We start from the raw sequence: 20,504 nt of genomic DNA, 5'->3' as shown, positions 1-20,504 counted from the left end.
GCTCTGTAGACTCCAAGCACTGTTACAATCGAGAAAGCGGGAATAGTTTAAATATCGATAAGCTCCACAAATCAGATAGTGTAAAATAGTTCAAAACTAAATCCTAGCTCCGTTAATTGTTATTTGATCATGGCTGAGGCCAAGGTGGAGAGATGAAGGTTTTAGGCCAGTTTCTACCAAGGGAAAGGGTTAAAGAAATACTTTGTGCTAGGATATCAGTTAATGAAGCTTCCCCTTTAAGCCATAGTTTTGATTCTAATGTGGTTCTGCTGACTCCACCATGTAACAATGTTTGGAATTGCCTATCACATCCCAGAGACAAACTAGGCTGTTGATTTTAAAAATATGCCTTTGAGAGCAGTTTTCAACATTAAAATCTCACTGCCGGTCCTGTTGCCACGATTCTGTAATGTCATCCTGTCTGTTCACATTCAAGGTTCAATGTTCCAAGCATAATGTTAATGTTGTCAGTAGCTGTGTTACTAGATTCTCACTGGACACCAAACACGATCTGATTCCATTACATTTACTAGAAACTACTTTTCTCCCTCGCTCCTTGAGCTGTGGTTTCCCAGAGCTGTTGAAACGTCTCATATCTATGGAGTTGGCATGAGTTAAATCTTGTTCAGGGATCTCTGAAAGTTCACTGATCATTTCAAAGGAAACAGCTGTTTCAAGAGAGAAACTCTCGCAAAGATTACTGAAACAAGTTTCAAGAAATCTAGCTGTAGCAATGTCAGTCATTAGGGAGAAATAGTTAGTCCTAGCTAAAGTATTGGCCCTGAGTACACAGCCAGCTTGCCATTTTGAGCACAGCTGAATTGATGTGTTAACACCAGCTCACTGTGGGAATTGGGCACTATGGGAGTGAGCTAGATGAGAATAAAGCTGTCTGCAATGAAGTCTCCACTGTCTTCTGCTCATGAGTCACTGAACCAATAACTCTTGAACATTCTTGCAGCCCTCTTTGAAATATTGGAACAACATCATAATTTTCTGATGTCTGCCCATCAAAACACGCATAGGCCCTGAGAAAAACGGAGACGCTTTCTAATAAGTTTTCCGCATGTGAAAGAAAAAAAATAGTGTTAAACGGGATAATGTTGGAATTTAAATGCATAATATACGGTGTGCAAGCACTGCACATAAGCCCAGAGAGTGGTTAGAATGTGAAACTCACTACCACAAAAAATTGTTGAGGTTAAATAGTGTAGATGCATTTAAAGGAAAGCTGGATAAACATGACCAAGAAAGAAAGGTTGATAAGTTGGGTGAAAAAGGATGGGAGGAGAATCGTGTGGAGCATAAAAACACCAGTATGGACTATTTGGACCAAATGACTTGTTTTTGTACTGTACTTTTTATATAATATAACAGCAGACATTCAGCCATCCTCTACTTGCACAGAGGATGGATGGGAATTGTTACCTTTCACACAGTTTGGACAATGTCACTTACCAGTATGACCACCCATAATCCCAGGTCTGTGGCCGCCAATCTTCAGGACCAAGGTTGACGGTCATTTGAAACACAGTTGTGTACATCATATGGGCCACCATGCCCAGGAGACCTGAAACGCCAAGTCATAAGAACATTGGATAGTAAGCAAAGCTTAAAACCAATAAGTAGCAATTTACTTTTTTATTTATTCCAGAGTTAATATTTTGATACAGCATTTTCTGTTTTATTGCAGGTGCATCGATCCAATTCTTAGCAGAATCAAGTGTCTCACAGTCAGGACTGTCTAGGTTTGGATCATCTATAGCCTCACAGTGTTAGATAGCAGTGTGAAAGCAGTCTGTGCATGTGTTCTCCCACCGATAACGATGACAGATGCCTGGATTCAGTCCATCTGCAATCTTGCTATGTTAACTACCTCAATCCAATTCAGGTGTGATATCCCATTGTTAATACTGTCAGGTGCCAGGATCCAATTCATTATGGTGTCCCTGAGCTAGTACTGGAGCTGCCTGGATTGAGCTACATGTGACTGACCAGTTTTAATGCTGGCAGATGGCTGGATTCAGTCCACTGGCAATCATGCCCAGTTAATATTGAGATCTACCTGAATGCCATTCATGTCTGAACTCCCAGTGTTAGCACTGACTACTGCTAGGATTCAATTCATTTGTGGTGTCCATGAGTTAGTACTGGAGCTGCCTGGATTGGGCTATGTGTGTTTGACCTATTTATGCTGGCAGATGACTGGATTAAGTTTCCTGCAGCTTCCTTGGGTTACTATGGAGAGGTGCCCAGATCCATGGGATTGCCCAGTGTTAATTCTGACAGATGCTATGAATCAATTCATGCATAAACTTTAGAGGAGCAGTAAGGCTGCCTGAATTCAGTTCCAATGCAGTCTCTCAGGGCTAATACTGAGAGCTGCCTCTAGGGATAGAAAGCTAGAGGCAGCCAACAGGTTGTGAAGCAATAAAGAATACTATAGAAAAGAGAGGCAAAAATAAAAGACAGGGGAAAGAGGATACATGACAAGATAGAAAAATATATTCAGGCTACTTGTCTGTGCCCTATGAACAGCATGATCTGCTGCTGTGAATGAGATTAAATTGCAATATCTTTCACATAGTCGTTTGGTAGTACAGAACTTGAATGTTGCTGAAAAAAGACATTTTGTCAAAGCTTTTCATCTTGCACTCATCAAGACAATCGCGAGAATACCAATGTCAGGGGAAGCAACAACTTTATACTGTATGAGAAGTGCGCTTATTGGTTGGCAAGTGGACTCTGATTGGTAGAAGTGTTGCCATGGAGAATGCACCAGTTAATGGTGACTGACAGTTAACTGCTAAGTTTGAAATTTTAAGCCACGCAGCTTGACTCTGAATGGCCAAGGCATTGCCCTGAGGAATGAACCAGCAAATGGCTACTACTTATTTTGTTTAGCTGAAACAGGTGCAATGCGTGTATGTGTTCTTTCTGTCTGCAAAGAACAGGCACTGTATTAATATATGCAGTTTCTAATACACAAATGCTTCACACATATCTAATGTTGGACACAGTGTTTGGAGTTTTGCAAACATGGGCTGACTGGGTCCGGCCTGTTGTGAACAGCGGCTGGGACATGCTATTTGATACAATCCGCCAGTCTTTGGGGCATACGGCCTACATACCTGGCATCACACTGGCACTGAAATTCATAACCACATTACTTATCTGTGCAATAGACAGAGCATCTTTTGGCTTGATGGCAGCACCATGTTAGTGATGAACATCACGCATGTTGTTACTGCATAATAGCAGCGTGATATAGCTAGCTTCACCTGTTGCTCAAAGTTTTGAGATACCTTACCCTTCCAGGTAATCTGAGGTAGAGTGGGCACCTTTCAGGGCCAAAAGTGATCATCTTAGGCCCATTCATGAGTTTGTGTGATATACAGCACAAAATGATCTGATCAGGGTAGTCATTATCCTGCAGGATGTCTTTGATGCACCCTACTTCATCATCAAGCTTGCATGGTGAGCAAATGGCTTGGGCCCTATTTACGAGGTTGCCAATAAGGCCAATCTTTCGCGTGTGGAACTGTAAGAATCCCAACACGTGTATTGACCAGTGAAGGTAGGCTTGTGGTAGACCGTGGTAGAGAACCCAGCCCCTGGCAGATTTCTCAACTAGTATGTCAAAGAAGGGGAGTTCATTTAGCTGCTGCATTTCAAAAGTCAATTTGAGCGCAGGATGGAGCCCATTAAAACATGTAAAGAAATTATCACATGCTGCTATAAATTTAAATATAGCAAACGTATCATCCACATATCGGAAATATGCAAGTGGTAGGAGGTTAGGTGTCATTCCATCGAGGGCACATTTCTCATGGAACCCAACAAAGATGTTTGCGAGAACTGGGTCCCATGGCAACACCATCTATTTGGGTATACATGGTGTCTTTAAAGCTGAACTCATCTGCATAAGTTGCCGAGTTGATAAGCTGGATGAATACTGGTTCACGCAATGGTGGTGGGTCTAGATCACCATGATATAGTGCTGCAGCGCAAATACCTATGGCTCCTTTAAGTGGAACATTGGTGAATAAGCTAGCAATGTCAAATGCGCACATGGACACAGCATTGCTACCGATATGCAAGTCCTGTATGGTCTTCGCAAATGTGAAGGAATCCTTCACCGCATATCTGGAAAACTTGGTCAAAACTGGTTGCAACAACTCGCCCAACCATTTGGTCAATTCATGCTGTGCAGAACCGGTCATAGATAAGATAGGGCATAAAAGGATATCACTTTTGTGCGTCTTGGGCAGTCCATACATACATGGATGCAGTGGCCAGTGAGGATGAACCCTGTTATATACACACAAACATCTTTGTTGGGTTGGATTGGACAACATTTGCTAAATAATCCTCAATGTGCTAAAAATTAGGCTGACAACCAATTGGAGATTGTCAGTTCGGCTTGCAATTTGGTGCATTTGTGTGTACAGGAAGCTACATATATTAATACACCGGGCCCTGTTCTTTGCAGACAGAAAGAACATGCACACATATTATGCCAGACATAAAAAGTGAAAAAGGAAGCTAGCCGCTCGTTTTTAATCCCACTTTCCAGCACTTGGTCCATAACCTTGCAGGTTCCAGCACTTCAGGTGCAGATCCAGGGACCTTTTAAATGAACTGAGCATTTCAGCCTCAACCACCAATTTAGGCAGTGAATTCCAGACGCCCACCACCCTCTGGCGGAGGTATCTGGTCATTTATCTAGATGCTGTTTAATGGATCTTGCTGCAGACAAATTGTTTGCCAACATGACAACAATACTTCAAAAAATACTTTACCTCCAAAGCCCTTTGGGACATCCTAAGGATGTGATAGGTGCTAATTCACAGAATCACAGAATTTTAGCAGCACAGAAGGAGGCCATTTGGCTCATCATGTCTGCACCGGCTCTCCAAATAAGCATTATGACCTAGTGCCATTGCTTTGCCTTTTCCCTGTACCCCTGCACATTGGTTCTATTTAAATAATCATCTAATGCCCTCTTGAATGCCTCGATTGAACCTGCCTCCACCACACTTCCAGGCTGTGCATTCCAGACCCGAACCACTCGCTGTGTGAAAAAGTTTTTTTCTCACGTCACATAATTAGATACAAGTTGTTGTTGTTGTTGAGGATGGGCTATCCGAAGATTCAGAGTGATAATGAAAACTCTTTGCAGACCGTGGGACCATTACTTTAACTAGAAGGCTTTTGCCACTATTGTGTAAGGAGGAACAGTTTTGCTTCTATAAGTATCACTTGTTTCCTGTGTCACTTCAGACACAAATAGCAAGTGAAACTGCTTTAAAACATCATGGTGAAGATACATGGAAGGAATGAGAAATATAGAAGAAACAGCATGGGGAAGAGTGAGAAGGATAAGAGTGGGAAGGAATAAGTGGGAGAAGAAGAATACAATAAAATGGTTTGGCCAGCATAAGGAGATGCAGACTGCTGCTTTCAGCTGTATTTATTGTACTTTTAGCATCAGTGAACACCTAAAAACATATATGCCTGATGATGAAGATTTCACACCCCAGAACCTGTCGAATACTTCACTGTTCCAGTTCATGCTGATGAATCTGCCCATAGTCAATTTTGTGTATGGGTTATTGGTGTATGGGTTGTGTGCTGGGTTATTCCTGAGCATTATTTCTGTTTCATTGGCCCAGAATTTGTAGTAAGTAGTGAACAAACATTATTTGCCGTATGTTACACTTACACTTGCCGGCAGAGTTTCGATGGGCTTTTTCACTGTGATTTGCCATCATTAGAGGACTGAAGCAGCATGGCATGCTCTAAAAGGGAATCTGGGACCTGTGTGAACAGGGCAAGCCATGGCATGTCTCCTCAACCAATCAGATTGAAGAGTCCTTACTGAGGCACACAGAGCCTAAACCAGGAAGTGAAAATTAGAGTACCTAGTTCAGTGTAAAATCACATATAGAAAGCAAAATAAAGAGGAAGTTTATGCGGGATTAAGAGAGAAAGCAAGAAGAGACAGAAAGAAAAAGTTAAAAAATGTATTTAGCTTTTTAAAATCTTCAATAATTAAAATCTTAAGGAATGAGATAACACACTCATAGGGGAGAATTTCCCCTCATCGGGGGGGTTGTGCGGGGGTGGGTGCGGGCCCTATCAGCTCCCCTGATCAGGTCCACGCTGCCATTTTATGCGGGTGGGCCAATTAAGGCCGGCCCAGCGTGATGTGCGCCCAGAAGCGCTGTGGGACCCCTGTGCGGGCATTGGAGGGGGGGGTTCCCTGTGTCGGGGCCTGCGCTCTTTTGCACATGCACGCGAAAGAGTGCAGAAATTTCCCGGAGGCACAGAGCTGCCTCAGGGAGATTAGTTTAAGTTCCCAAAATTTTAATAAAGAAAAGAAAAAAATTTTAAGACATGTCCCCATGAGCTGGGAAACGTCGATGAATCTTTATAAAAATTTTTATTCAATTTTTAAACACTTCATGAAACCTCATCCCGCCCGTGGATGAGGCTCCATGAAAAGTGTGAAGGTCGCCTGGACTCTTCACCTGCCTGACAACCTTAAGGTTGGACGGACTGCTCAGTTTATTATTTTAATTGATATTTAAATGGCCTTAACCGGCCTTTGGCAGTTTGGCGGGCGTGCAGCCGACTCGGCTGTGTGATCACCGAACTGAAAATCTAAATGACTCACGGTGACCTCAGGATGCCCGCCCCAAGTCACCGCACGTCATTTTATGCCTCGGCGGGCAGGCCCCGCCCCCGCTCGCCGAGCCGAAGATCCAGGCCATAAAGATCAATATTCAGTCCTAGGGAGGTTGGTTAGCAGTAACGTTGACTTTCCACACCATGAAACATCCTTGAATGGACAAGCCCTAACTTCTCCTGGTTCATCTAGTGAGTAAGTACTGCAACTCCATGACATTGCATTGATGCGGATGCCAGGAGCCTATGTGAAGCACTGGTGAAGTGAAGCAGGATAACAGACAGAGAGACAACAACCTCTGATTTCAGCATTTAACTGGCCATGCGTAGATGTCAGAAATTGCTGTCCGAATTATTAATTCGTAATGGATAGCCTCGCCAATAGTCCTGCTAAAAAGTTGGAGACATTGGGTGGAATTTTACGGCAGTGGGATTTTACATTCCTGCTGAAGACAGTGGCGTTTAGAATGGCTCAGCAGATTTTATGGCCCCGTCTACGCCCTGGTGGGGCTGTAAAATTCCGGCTATTGTGTGTGGTTCCTATTGGGCTAATACTGCGCGCTCTCTCCAATTCACTGTGTTACCTCGAACAGGGTAACTACTGGTGGCTGCTGTGGCTCAGTTGGTGCTGCTCACACCTCTGAGCCAAAAGGTTGTGGTTCATCGCCTCACTCCAGAGACTTAAGCACTAAAGTCGAGGCTGACATTTTGGCGCAGTACTGCAGGAGTGCTGCACTGCTTGGAGGTGGGCCTTTCAGATGAGATATTAATCCAAAGTCTTCTCTGCACTCTCAGGCGGATGTATAAGGTCCCATATCACTGTTTCAAAGAAGAGAAGGGGAGTTTTACCTGGTGTCCGAGCCACTCTTTATGCCTCAGCCCACATCACTAAAAAGTAATTTTTTTGACCATCAGCCTACTGCTGTTTGTTATTCCTTGCTATGTGCAAATTGGCTGCCATTTTTCACTCCTTTACTACGCAGGCCTACCCTTCAAAAGTACTGAATTGACAGTGAACTGCTTTGGGACATCCTGACATTGTGAAAGGTGCTATTTAAAGCAAATTCTCTCTTACTGAGTACAGTCTTTTTCATTGTGTACAACCTCCAAAGGTTTAATGCTGATAACTATCTATTGCAGTATGTGTGATTGAATCTAGTCTCTGAGCAATTGTTAATATTGAGCCTGGGATCAATCTCCTGGGATTAATGTAGGGAACTGACTGAATTCAGTTCATGTGTGACCTCCCAGGGTGGCTAGTGAGAGTTTTCTGGATTTATGTCTGTGTGCAGTCACCTCGGGTTAGTAATGAGGCTGCCTGAGTTCCATCCATGCGTCACCTGGTGCTAAATTACCAGCCCCATTAATGCACCGAATTGTCCTTTCCCAAATAAACCAGCCAATGATTTGCATCAGGTGTTTGATACCAGGCCGGCCGATAGCCCAGATGGTCAGGGGGTCAGGCCTCATCACTTTGAAAGATGTTTGGAATAAGTATCTCTGTACTTGTTAATAGCGCAGCAAAAATTGATAGCAAACAACTCAAGTGTAGCTGGACCTTTGAACCGACGCTCCTTGGTGGCACAATAATGCATTTGAATCACACAGTTGGCAAACTCATCAGGCACTCGCTGTACTTTCTACGTGAAAACGCCAATGGAGCAGCTGAATATATGTGAAACTTTATTGTCCCAGTCTAAATATGAAGCGAATTCTCTGTATTTAGCATTAAAAGTCCTGCAGCTAATAAGGGCTTCTTCCGACATTCAGTTCATGCATTGGGGTAGGATTACATCAAAGCCCCAAATGTTTCAGTGATAGGAATCAGCAGAAAACCACTTTTGCTTGTTTGTGCCAAGGCTGATGCCAATCTCCGGCGCTGTGAATTGTGCTTTTGATGGAAATTAGCTGGGGTTTTCTTCCAGCTATGTTCAGCTCCACCTGTGGGGAGATCTTACTTCAGTGAACCAGTTAACAGCGGCAACAAGCCCGAGGACACTGTCTCTAACTTATTGCAGCTTTGATGAAAGGTCATTGACCTGAAACATTAGAGGGGAATTTTAACATGGGTGAGTGAGTTGGATTGGGTGCAGGTTGGGGTCTTAAAAGGGCAAAAATTCCAATTGCGTTGGGAAGCTGGCTCTAATTTCTGGGTTTTACTTAGGTGGAATTTGGGGGGCATGGGGAAGCCAACCCACTCCCAGCAGACAAACTGGCCTGGGTTTTCTGGGACTCAGGAAACCTGGAAGCTGCAGTCAGGCAAATACGGCCTCAGGGAGAAGGATGTCTTTGCCGATGCCCTTCCTCTTGCCCAGCCTCAAGCAACACCCCCTACCCCCATCCGAGCCCCCACCTATATAAGCCACCCTTCAGGATCAGGCCCCACTCTGGAGTTGGGAATCGGAGATGCCTCTCCACCTTTCCCACCCAACCCCTGCACCAAGGTCCTGCAGCTTCCTCTGGACTATATCCCACCCAATTGAAGACCGACTTCCAGACAGGGACCCTCTCGGGGCCAAAGGTTGTACCTACCTAAAGCCACAGCATGTGCAGAAGCACAGGCTTTACCACGTGCCATCAGGCCCCTTATCGCAGGCTTCCAGCTTATCGCAAGTAAAATGTCCCCTTGTTCATGATTTCTCTCTCCACAGAAGCTGCCTGACCTTGTGAGTATTTCCAGTATTTTCTGTTTTTGTTGCTGTATAAATGCAAGTCCTTTTTCTGAACAGTGAACCCTCAGGTTGTAAGCACCCCAATGGAACTAGTAATCTCCTTGGGCTGAATGGTTTCACAAGATTTCAACTCACTCACTGTGGCATTGAAATCCCTATTGATAAATAAACACTTCAGTAAAGTTACTCTTTACTGGTTTGATATTGAACAGTATCATTGCAGGGATGCTAACCCTACAGAACTAAAATAAGCATTGTTTTAAATGAAAAGAGGCAGCGTTTTAACTGAAAAGAAATTTTTGACAGTCTTCCCTCTCTTTCATCCCTATTTTCCCTTTATTCTCTGGGATTTTCTCATTCCCATTTCTTTGTATTCTATTTCAATGCAAATAGAACTCACCTGCTGAGCTTTTTGATCACTTTGTTTCTTCTTTCTAGCTCCAAATACCCATTTTCTAGCTTCTGAAAGTCAGCTTTCAAGTCCGTGCTGCCGACTAATTGGGAGCCCGAAGATTTTGGCCAACCTGGGTCAGTCTTTGATGCGTTTTAAGCCCTAGGCATGCAAGGGGGTTGCCAAACGCATCACTTCAGCAGCATCCAGTGATGGGTTGGCTGGGCAAGTAAATTCATCCTTGTGCTGCATATTCTACCATCACCATTTCAGAAAATGAGGCTGGAATCGGCGATTAACTGTGTGCGCAGACTGTAAAACTGTACACTTAGCTGAAAATCACCCATATTATTAAGCACTTAGCAGAATGGTTTCCATGGAAATGAATCCGAGTTACTATTTTGATGCAGTACACGTAGGGGTAACCTTTTATACAGGTGAAGGCTCTGACTGTAAAGTGCTTAGTCCTGATGGCTTCAATCTTATTATCTAATGTAGTTTCTTGGGAGTCATTGTCTGAGAAATGTCTGTTTTGTTCACGAGAACGAGAAGTCACCGTCAGACATCAGTGAATTGGATAGTGCTGCAAGTGCTTCCATTAAATATGTATATTTGTTTGTTACAATATGTGTGAATGTGTGTCTGTGTGTGTGTACACATGTACATATCTGAGTGCACGTGTGTATGTACCTACGTGTACACATATACAGGTATGGATTTGTATATCTGTAGTTTTGTTTGTGCACGTGTGTAACACTGAATTTGTGTATGTATACACAACACTTAATATATATAATTACTGTAGACTGTTCCATTATTGATCAAAAACTCATTCATTTTGATGAACTTTTCCCCTCTTCCTGTCTTAAAGGTGGCGACGCTGTCTGGGGTGCATATCCTGTGACAATGGCCAGAATTTTCCAGCAGATGGGATCTTCCGGTCCCGACGATGTGAATGGAGATTTCAATGGCTCGCTGGCCCTGCCGTGGGTTCACCCACAGTAGCGGGGGGGGTGGGGGGCGGGGGGTGAACCTGCAGTGGTGGGAGGAGGAGGGGGCTTGAAAATTTCGGCCAATGTATCCAGGTAACCATTCTTGACATGTTGGGCTTGACTTTCAATTGCCCATGGGGGCGAGCTGGGTGCAGGCACACTTTGAAAGTCACGCTCTGGTATGTCGTATCAGTGTTCCAATACTTCTGAGGCGTTCTACTGCTGTCAAAGGGATGGAAGGGTGAGGTGAGCCAGCAACCTTCTCGCCTTCAATTAAATGCCCATTAAACTCCTTGAGGACCTTGTAAACAGGTTGCAAGGTGATTTTCAAATCACAGATCAGCAAAACTGAACTGTCTGGTCCAAGGTAGTGCACAGTTGTCGGGTGCAATGTGGGGAGCCATTAAGTAACGTTTCTGCTTAACCAAAATTTTTGGAAAGAAAGATTTATCCTCTGGGAGTGGGTCTGCTACCTTTCCGTTGACCGTGTGGCCATTTGTCTGTGTTGTGAGATGTCGGCCCTCTGATTTCCAGCCTCTTCTATTCTGTAAGGCAGTGGCAAGTCCATTCATAGCTGCCATCAGCCTTCCAGGATTATACTCCAGAGTCATTTCATTTCCCACCTCCTGGCAGCCAAGCTCGCCTCCAGCACAATTACGGGATCTGCATTTAAAGATAGTGTCACTTTAGCAACCCTGACATAGCATGAGGTCAGGACCCAGTAAAGGTCTGGGCACTGGGTTCCTAATCCCAGGTTGAAAATCCATCCCATTGACTCAGGAACAGTGATTTGCAGCAAGCTATATCAGCATATTGTGGCAGAGACAACCTCTCCCGGACTTCACAACCACATTTATACATATTCACCCCAAGAGTGTTACTAAATAACCATCGGGAAGGACGAATCCTGACTGGCTATTTCCTCATTCCCTGGCTTATAGCAACCGAGGCCAACACTATTCCTCCTACTGCAGCCCATAAGAGTTCAGTTAACAAAGCATTGACCAATTTGTGGCTCAGTGGTTTCTGATACAGTGGCATACCCAAGTAATACTGCTTACTGTGCCTCACAGTGTGTTCAGTTGCATCAAAACTCTTTGGACAGGTGCAGAATTTGGATGGCAAATGTTTAATTCTGTTAGTGAGCATGGGAGCACCAATATCCAACTAACGTCTTGACAAATAAGATTGATATTAGAAATGGTGAACAGAGTTGATATTAGTTCCCCAAAGGCCCTGCAGTCTGCCAAGGCATTTTGAAAAGGGCATGTTTATTTGTGCCACACCACTAGGGGAGCAATTGCTGCACATGCACAGGGCCAGGGTGTCAACCCGTCAGCTGTCTTCATTAAAATAAACAAGCTGGCTTGACACAGACTAACAGTAAAGTTCAAGTTACCCTTTATTAGGTCTGTGCAGTCTTTAACCAATTGCAAGTTCCTGTATCTAGTTTACCTATCATTTATCAACTGTTCACTCTGTAAAACATGCTTCTGGTGATTCAGTAAAAGAAGTTACATAATCAGGAATTTTCAGTAAATGGGATTCCTAACTTCCAATGAATTCAGACTGTGGAGAATTGATTTTTTTTTGTAAAAATCAGTAAAAAAGTATTTTGAATAAAACATTTAAGGTAAAATTCATTACCTCATGTAGGGTTTAAAACAATGTGATTAAGAGTCCCATTGTCTATCAACTGAGCTATATAGGAACTCCCTGTACAAAGTCTTTTAACATGTGGGGGGAAAAATAGCATTCAAAATATATAAACCCATTTATTTTGTTTATTTTCATGGGCTGATTTATTATAGATTGTGGCAAGTTAGTTGGTGTACTCTGTGGAGGGTTTAACCCCTCTATAGATCCAGCTGTTTCTTTTTCAAAGCCCCTGGTGCCTTTTTAGACCCAGAGAGGAATGGCTGTAAGGTACAAAGTAAGCGTCAGTTCAATTCCAGTTCCTGTCTCAAAATCAAGGTAATTGCCCAGGATTTAGGCAAAAATTCCATCCTGCTGCCAACCGGAGAGGTGCCAGGAACACTTGTGCATTCGCTGGTGGTCATCGTGTGGGCTGAGTGCACGTGCGCAACTGTACCTGATGCTTTTCCAGTCAGCGGCAGGAGCTACAGTGTGTTGAAAATGGCAGCTTGAGTTGGAAAGAAAGAAAAATGTGTATTTGTGCAGCACCATTCACAACTTCCAGCACTTTACAGCCAATGAAGTACTTGTGAAGTGTAGTCTCAGTTGCAATGTTCGACATGCAGCTGACAATTTCTGCACAACAAGCTCACACTAAAGCAACATGACACTGACCAAATAACCTGCATTTTAGTGATGTTGACTGAGGGATAAATATCAAATACCAAATCAAAATGTAAACAGCATGTGGTGTGAGACTACTTGAGTCACACTAAGTCACAATGAGTCACACTGGGGCCTAACTCCTGAGTGATACTGACACTTATATTGATGTGCATTTGACTCTGCTTTGCATTGATGGGAACCTGTCATACGCCTTGTGGTTTTCATGTCTTGTAACTGTCCCTGTGATTTGCCTTTTATTTTAAATTGACTCTGTCGTGTGTTTTATTTATTTTATGGCTCCCCCATAACTTTTCAATGTGGGGAGATCAATGTCCAGGTCTTGTAGCCGACGAATATTTTGGATGAGTCATGTTTTGCTTTTGGTTCTGGATCATTCAAACATTAGTCTCAAGTGGATTTGCTACTGATGTGAAGAAATCAATCAAGGAAAGGATGGGTCTGGACCAGGCTGCACAAGCTATCTTGTAGATAAGAACATAAACAATCTTTAGCAGCAAGAAAAAGGCATTTGGCACAACAAGCTTTTCTGATAAATCATAAGCCCATTTTCCTGCCTCTTAAGCTATCCCTCAATCCCTTCTCCCTCCAGAAACATTGTTCAACTGACATCAGTTACCTTCCCTTCCCGTTCCCTGTTATTTATTCCCCAACTCTATTACCCCTTGTGCAATGAAAGTTCGACTTGGGGTGGAATTTTCCATGCCCGCTAGCAGCGGGCGTGATAAGTGGCGGGCGCGGACAATATGGCGCCATCTGGTTCACAACAGTGGGAATGCGGGTCGCGATCGTCCGCTCAGCCCCCTGACGGTGGGCCGCGTTTCCCGTCAACTGTGGGCGGGGAGCTCATTGTAATACATCAGCGTCTCGTTTAAAGGCCACCCTGCCAGGGTCCGGACCCCCGCTGGATCATCTGTCCATGTCGGCGGGAAAGCACATCGACGTGTTTCTCAACGGCACACAGCCGACATGCGCTTGGCGGCCTTCACTTTGGGGGAACTGAGGTGAGTGAACAGCATCATTTTCCACAGCTCGCCAGGTTCGCCTGTTGCTTTGCAGGTTTCAGGGGCACCAGGGGGTCCTGGGTGAAGGGCTGTCCTGCCACAGAGGCGACTGTTTTCAGCGGGGGGGTGGTGTCCCGAGGCAACTGCTGCCCTGGAGGTGGATCCCATGCACAAGCAATCGAGGTGGGGAGCAGGGTGGGCGAGGGAAGTGGCCACGCAGTAGGGACACCTGTATAAACTGACCATTCCTCTGCAACTGAGACAGTTCAGGCGCAGCCACAGTGATATGACTGGAGTCGGGGCCTGCCTGCCCGCGCAAGCAATGCGGAGGCACCAATGTGCCACCAAGCTCTCCAGACCTTACCGTCAACTACCCTGGCACAGTCTGCGAGTCTGCGACCACCTTACTAGACTGCTCAGCAGTTGGACTGCACACGTTTTACAATCTCCTCGCCAACGCTGGAGTCTCTGCTGGAGGTGCTCACAGCCCCTTGCAATCTCAGCACCCCGGTTTGGACCAGTGTCCCCCATGTCACAGGTTGACAGGGCAGCCATGCAGCGCACTCATCTGTGGCCATCCGAGGGATGGCCAGCACTCTCTGGGAAGCATTAAGAGGGGGTCACACAGGGCCAGGAAAGGATGCTAAGTACGCCCATGCTAACCACGTCTCTGTCTCTCTTTCATGTTGAAGGAGGACCATGTCTGGGTCATGGATCCTGGTGCCCTAGCTGTGTGCCTGATGGCCTACAGAGAGCAGGGAAGACGGAGGAGAGAGCGACTGAGGCTCCTGGCCGTGCAAAGGCAGGAGCAGCAACCTCAGGAAGGCTGCTGGGGCTGTTGCACACGCTGCCCAGGAGCGACAGTGAGCCGTGGCTGGTCAGTGCCTAGCGACACCCAGGGTCTATAGATTTTGCCTGTCATTCCTGCAGATGACTGGGAACCAGTGATGCTGATGATTGCGCATATCTGGGGATCTGGTCGCTCATATCTGCCACTTACTGCAGGACTTGGTGCCAAGGGGACTTGGAGGGCATCCACTACCAGTGGCTGTGAAAGTGACCAGAGCTCTCAATATCTATGCCAATGGCTCCTTTCAGGGCTCCAAGGTGACCTCTGTGGGATCTCACAAGCCGCCACCCACAAATGCATCCATGAGGTCACGGATGCCATCTTCTCCATGGCACACAACTTTGTGCATTTTGCCCGGGACCGGGACATTCAGGATGCAAGGGCCATTGGATTCGCCCTGATCTCAGGATTCCCACAGGTGCAGGGTGCGATTGACTGCACCCATGTGGCACTCAGGTCTCTGTTGCTGCACACGGTGGACTACATCAACCGCAGGGACTTCCACTCACTGATCGTGCAGCTGGTATGCGACTACCAGAAAAGCAACCTGCAGGTGTGTGCACAGTTTCCAGGGAGTGTGCACGGCGCCTACATCCTCAGTCGCTCGCAGGTCCCTGCAGTTTTCCAAGGTCCACAGAGGCTGCAGGGATGGCTCCTGGGGGACAAGGGCTACCCGCAGAGGCCGTGGCTGATGACACCCGGGCGGCGGCCTCAGACTGCAGCAGAGCGACGCTATAATGAGGCTCATGCTGCAACTCACAACTGGGTGGAGGAGACCATCGGGATGTTGAAAATGAGGTTCCGGTGCTGGGACTGTTCTGGCAGTGCCCTGCAATACAGTCCACAGAGGGTGTCACGCATTAGTGTCGCCTACTGCACCCTTGGTCTGAAGGCTGCACAGAACACAGGGAAGAGGCCCTGGGCTGAGACAACTGCCTTTATCTTGTGCAGAAAGGTTTCACATCCAAGTGACAAGAACACTGCTCATCAGAACAAGAGCCATAGGCAGGGTGACATTCTTAGGAGTTTATTGACAATAGTGAACAACATGTACAAGTGACCAACACCCGTGCCCAGGCTGTGCAACTACTTTTCCTCAACTGCCCTAACCCTGCCGCTACGTCTTAGTGCTCCCCGAACATCCACAGCGGAGGTGGAGGCAGCCTGCTGTCTGCTACGCCCTGTCTATGCTGACTTTGGCGGGCGACCTCTGGAGGGCCGAGACTTGGAGGGCCCCGGACTGCTCTCAGGGTCCTGCTGTGTGGCAGCGGCACCCTTCTCAACCTGTGAAGCTGGAGCTGCAGAGGTCACAGAGAAGGGGGGATTCTGATGGGCCGGTCACTCCTGGATGACCCTGGGGTGTGCATATGCTGATCCTCCTCCCTAAGGTTGGCAGGCCGGCACTATCACCTCAGCCTGAAGACGAATGGACAGACTACATCGTGTCTTGCAATCTGAGGAGTGCAGTGGACATCCCTTCGTGATGTTCCCGAGCTTGCCTTTGCAGTTCCAGCAACTGTGACATGACCGAGTCCAGAGGCTCCTCATCTGACTCAGACTCAACAGGTTCCTGGCCTCCAGCAGCCCTCCGAACGCCGGGGACCTGGGAAGTCCGTGCCGCTGCCTCCTGTGGATCAGTCTGTGCACTGTGCTCACCAGTATGTAATCCCGTGCTTATTCTAGAGCTAGGTCTCACCAAGGTGCGTGTCTCTGCGCTGGTGGGGGGTGTGGGTGAGCGCTGTGGTGGAACTTGCAGGGGGGGGTGCATTCCGGTTCCCCTTCGCATGTCCCTTCTGAACTGGCTTGGAGGCCCTGAGTCAAGGAGTTCATCGGCTATTTGGCGGATGTGCCTGCGGAAGCAAGGAGAGATAATTAGTGCAAGGCAGTGGCCTGTGAAACAGGACACATCACTCACAGCATGGTTGTCTGATGAATGTTGCAATGCTGGATCCTCACTCAGTAGAGCAGCGCCGACCTCACTGTCAGCACAGGCCCAGTCCTGATCATCACTGGCCAGTTGGATGGCTCTATTCTCAAATTCCGTAAGGACCTTGCATTCTCTGGCATTCCTCATCCGGTCTGTGACCTTTCCCTCCTGTTGTGAGCCAGTTTGTCCTGCATGGATAGAGATGGGGAGAGTGTATCAGGACGCCTGCTGGGCCAGATGATACATGTGCCTGGCCTGTGTGGGTGGTGAGTGGTCCCATGGACAGGCTGAGGTTAACTAAGATGTGTGTGAGAGAGTGAATGGTGATGTCCCTTGAACTGGCAGTGAGATCGCTGTGGATGTGTGATGGGTTTGTGAGTGTGTGAGTTGAGAGCGATGAAAAGACTGACTTACCCTGGCGGAATGGAGGAGATCATTCATCCTCTTGCGGCACTGGGTGGCTGTCCTCTTCTGAAGGGCGATTGCACTGACCACTGCCTCCCAAGTTGGATTGGTGACATTGCTGCCCATCCTGTGGCCAGAGCAGGGGTACAGGACATCCCGGTGGCCATCCAGCAGTCGCTCGAGGGACCCGTCGTTGGAGGGGGGCGGGGTTGCAGTCTTTTTACCTCTACTGGCCATGTCTCTTGGGCTGCGGTGGTGAGCTGGTGGCTCACTTTTAAACATGGCGGCTGGCTTGATGCAACGGTGAAATGATGGCGGGAGTGCGAATGGGAGCCTGCCCGCCATGGAAACAGCGTGTTTCCCGAGAGTGCATAAATAATGAGGTGGGTTCGGGACAATACGGCTCAGACTCGCCATCGCCGTCGGCGGGTGGGACGTCATTTTGCCCGTCCGCTACTGCACTTAGTGCAAATCTGGGAAAATTCCGCCCATGGCTTCCGTTACTCCTGGTTCCTATTTAAATTTATTGTGGTGGTGAATGATTTACTTGCATTAACTTTGCCAATTCACTTTACAATCATGAATACAGCAATTAGGTGAAGTACCATTCTAAATGAGCTATTGACAAGCTTAGGTGTACTAGAACAGCACCATCTGTTGTACAGGATGCTTGTACTTGTAGCTGAGAAGTCACTGTGGACCTAGAACCAGTGAGGTCCCAAGTGTTGATGTTGTAGACAGTTCTTGTTTGGAACTAAAATCTCATAAAAAGAACCAGGGAAGAGAAGTTGCAGTGAGTCTCTAAGTCATTGTTGCCAACATTTGCGATTCCCAAAGGAACCCAGACTGACTGCAGTGTCCAAATACTTGGTTAACCACGTCGATCCTGAACTTGTGGTCCCCTCGTGTCCTGAATTCGAGAGGCCTGCTCAGAAGCAAGTCCAAGTCTAAAGTCTGATTAATTTACAGTTCTGAAGTGTATCACTGTGAGTTCAAGCAGGCACCCAGGGAACCTGATTCTCTATTGTGGATCCTGTTTCATTAATATGTCTATCAGTTTAATATGCAGCTCCTGCTATTTTCTGTCACAGTTGGTGTCACTGAATATTGAAGCAGGTAGAAGTAGCTTCCAGAAATAACAGTGAAGTCAAATTGGAAGAAATTTAAATGTCTGAATTTATTAAAACAAGTTTCCTTTCATTCCTTCTTACTACCCCTCTCTGTCTGTCTCTCTCTTCCTTCCCCTTCTCTCTCTCTCTTCTCTCCTTTCTTCCTCTCGCTACTTTGTTCTTTCTATCTCTATCTCCCCCTCTCTCTTTCCTCTTCATCCCTCTTTCCTCTCCCTCCCTCCCTCCCATTTTATGTTCCCATCTTTCCTGTTCAGTTTTCCCTCTGCACCTGTTTTGTTTCTCTATATGGTGGTGGGAGGGATGAGTTGAAGGCCATTACAGTAGGAATGGGAGGGATTAGCTGGGGACCGTTACTGGAGAAATAATTGGGATGAGAGGGGGGCCATTACAGCTACTGTAGGCATGGGGGGATCAGGCAGGCACAAGTGTGTCAGCAATGAGAGTGGGAAGTAATGCAGCAGTGACTGGGGGAGGGAGGCTATTCGCTTCAGTTTTCTTATTTTTTAAGAGCCCTCGCTCTATCACAAACTTGCAATTCAAGTGGCAGCTTCACAAAATCATGCATATTTTTCCAAAAGATGCTACCAATTATTTTTATATTTCATCTCTTTGTGGTTATGTCTGTCTATTTTTGCATGCAGTTTTCTTTCCATCACCATCATTCCTTGAGGATTTTACTGTTTATTCCTTCTCCAGTTTTTATCTGACTGTTACCTCCAGCAGGCAGTGGCTTAAGCTGGAATATTGCCTGTGGATAGTTGCACCGTCCAGTAACTTGCCCAGGGCCAGGATTTTACAGCCCCACCGCAGCATGTCTCCCCTCAGCGTACGCGGTGACCCATCTAATTCTCCATTCGGTTTGGCGGGACCGTAATACCCGCCGGGCGGGAGGGAACGTAAAATCCTGACCCAGGTGACCATTCAACATGGTGTGCACCTGAACAGCAAAGTACTTGACCACAGGGGAATCACAGTGAGTCTGATCCTGTCCTCACTGAACTGAAAGTATATTCTCTTTCATTATGGTCCATTAGCTGCTGATGAGTAATGGAAATCCCAACCCAGGGGCACTGAGCTCAATAGTAATCAATCTTTCTGCTTAAGTGACGACACATCATGTGGCCATTCCAATTTCAATTAAAATGTTTCAATGGGAAATTTCCTGACTGTTTCCTCCTATGTATGTGGTGTCACAATAACAAGAAACTGACTGAGTGGGAGCTACCCACAACTTCAAATAACCGCCAACATATTGAACTGTTTAAAGAAGACCTGTTTCTACTAAAAAAAGAAACAGCAAGAAAAGACACTGATAAAAAATGGCTGCCATGAGTCAGCTGATGGCTGATACTGTAAAGTTGACCACTTCTCTGGAAAGTCTATACGCTGTACTGCAGACCTGTTACATGGCATTTCACACCTGGGGTTTGGGGGTGGGGAGGTAGTCTCAAGGTCCACTTCAAACAGAGACTTTTGAAAGGAAGGCATTAAAAATGCAAAGTGGTGGGTTTTTAATCCACTGTACTTCAATAAAGACAATGGAAACTGCTACCCAGCCAATTACATCCTACCAGACACTCAAAACCCCTTGTGGAGGATGAAACAATCCCATCTCTTGTTGATTTATATCTCAGAATGTGTCAAAAAGTTTCTGAGATGAAAAATAAAAAAAAACTGGGATTACTACAGCAATAGATGCAAGGCTTGTTTAATTGAATTCCCTTCGGTGAACATACAGAAATGAGTTTAAACACTGGCTCGGCCAAGAACAGAGAGGGACAAGCAGGAAGAAATGAAACATGACAGTCATCTAAGAGCTCTGCTGGAAAAGAGCAGGAACGATCTCTCTCTCTATCTCTCTCTCACTCACTCTCTCTCTCTCTGTGGCCAGAGTATCTTCAACAGAGCACCGGAAACCACCTAACTTCAAACAGCTGCAATTCCACAATTTATGCCTCGTGGGCAAGCAAGGGACTTACTCGTACCTTTTTTTAAATTTTATCTTTTGGACTCTCATTTTCTTACTTCTGATATCTGTGTGTGTCGTCGCATCTTCGATTATTTTTTTGGGGTTTTAATGACTAATAAATTACTCTTTCTTTGACTCAAGAAAACCTGGTTTGA

At 46.1% G+C, this 20,504-nt stretch overlaps 1 protein-coding gene across 1 annotated transcript in view; it reads right to left on the bottom strand.

Annotated features, from left to right (window-relative positions):
- gsg1l2b (gsg1-like 2b) overlaps nt 1-20,504 on the bottom strand; it is a 178,691-nt gene that overhangs the window by 3,992 nt on the left and 154,195 nt on the right. The window contains exon 4 of the mRNA XM_078570601.1: nt 1,459-1,570. Coding sequence (XP_078426727.1) covers nt 1,459-1,570 — 112 coding nt within the window. The remainder of the gene's footprint in view (nt 1-1,458; nt 1,571-20,504) is intronic.

This window comes from Cetorhinus maximus, chromosome 24 (genome assembly GCF_964194155.1).
Source record: "Cetorhinus maximus chromosome 24, sCetMax3.hap1.1, whole genome shotgun sequence".
NCBI classification, from domain to species: domain Eukaryota; kingdom Metazoa; phylum Chordata; class Chondrichthyes; order Lamniformes; family Cetorhinidae; genus Cetorhinus; species Cetorhinus maximus.
This window is presented reverse-complemented; position numbering and strand designations above follow the sequence as displayed.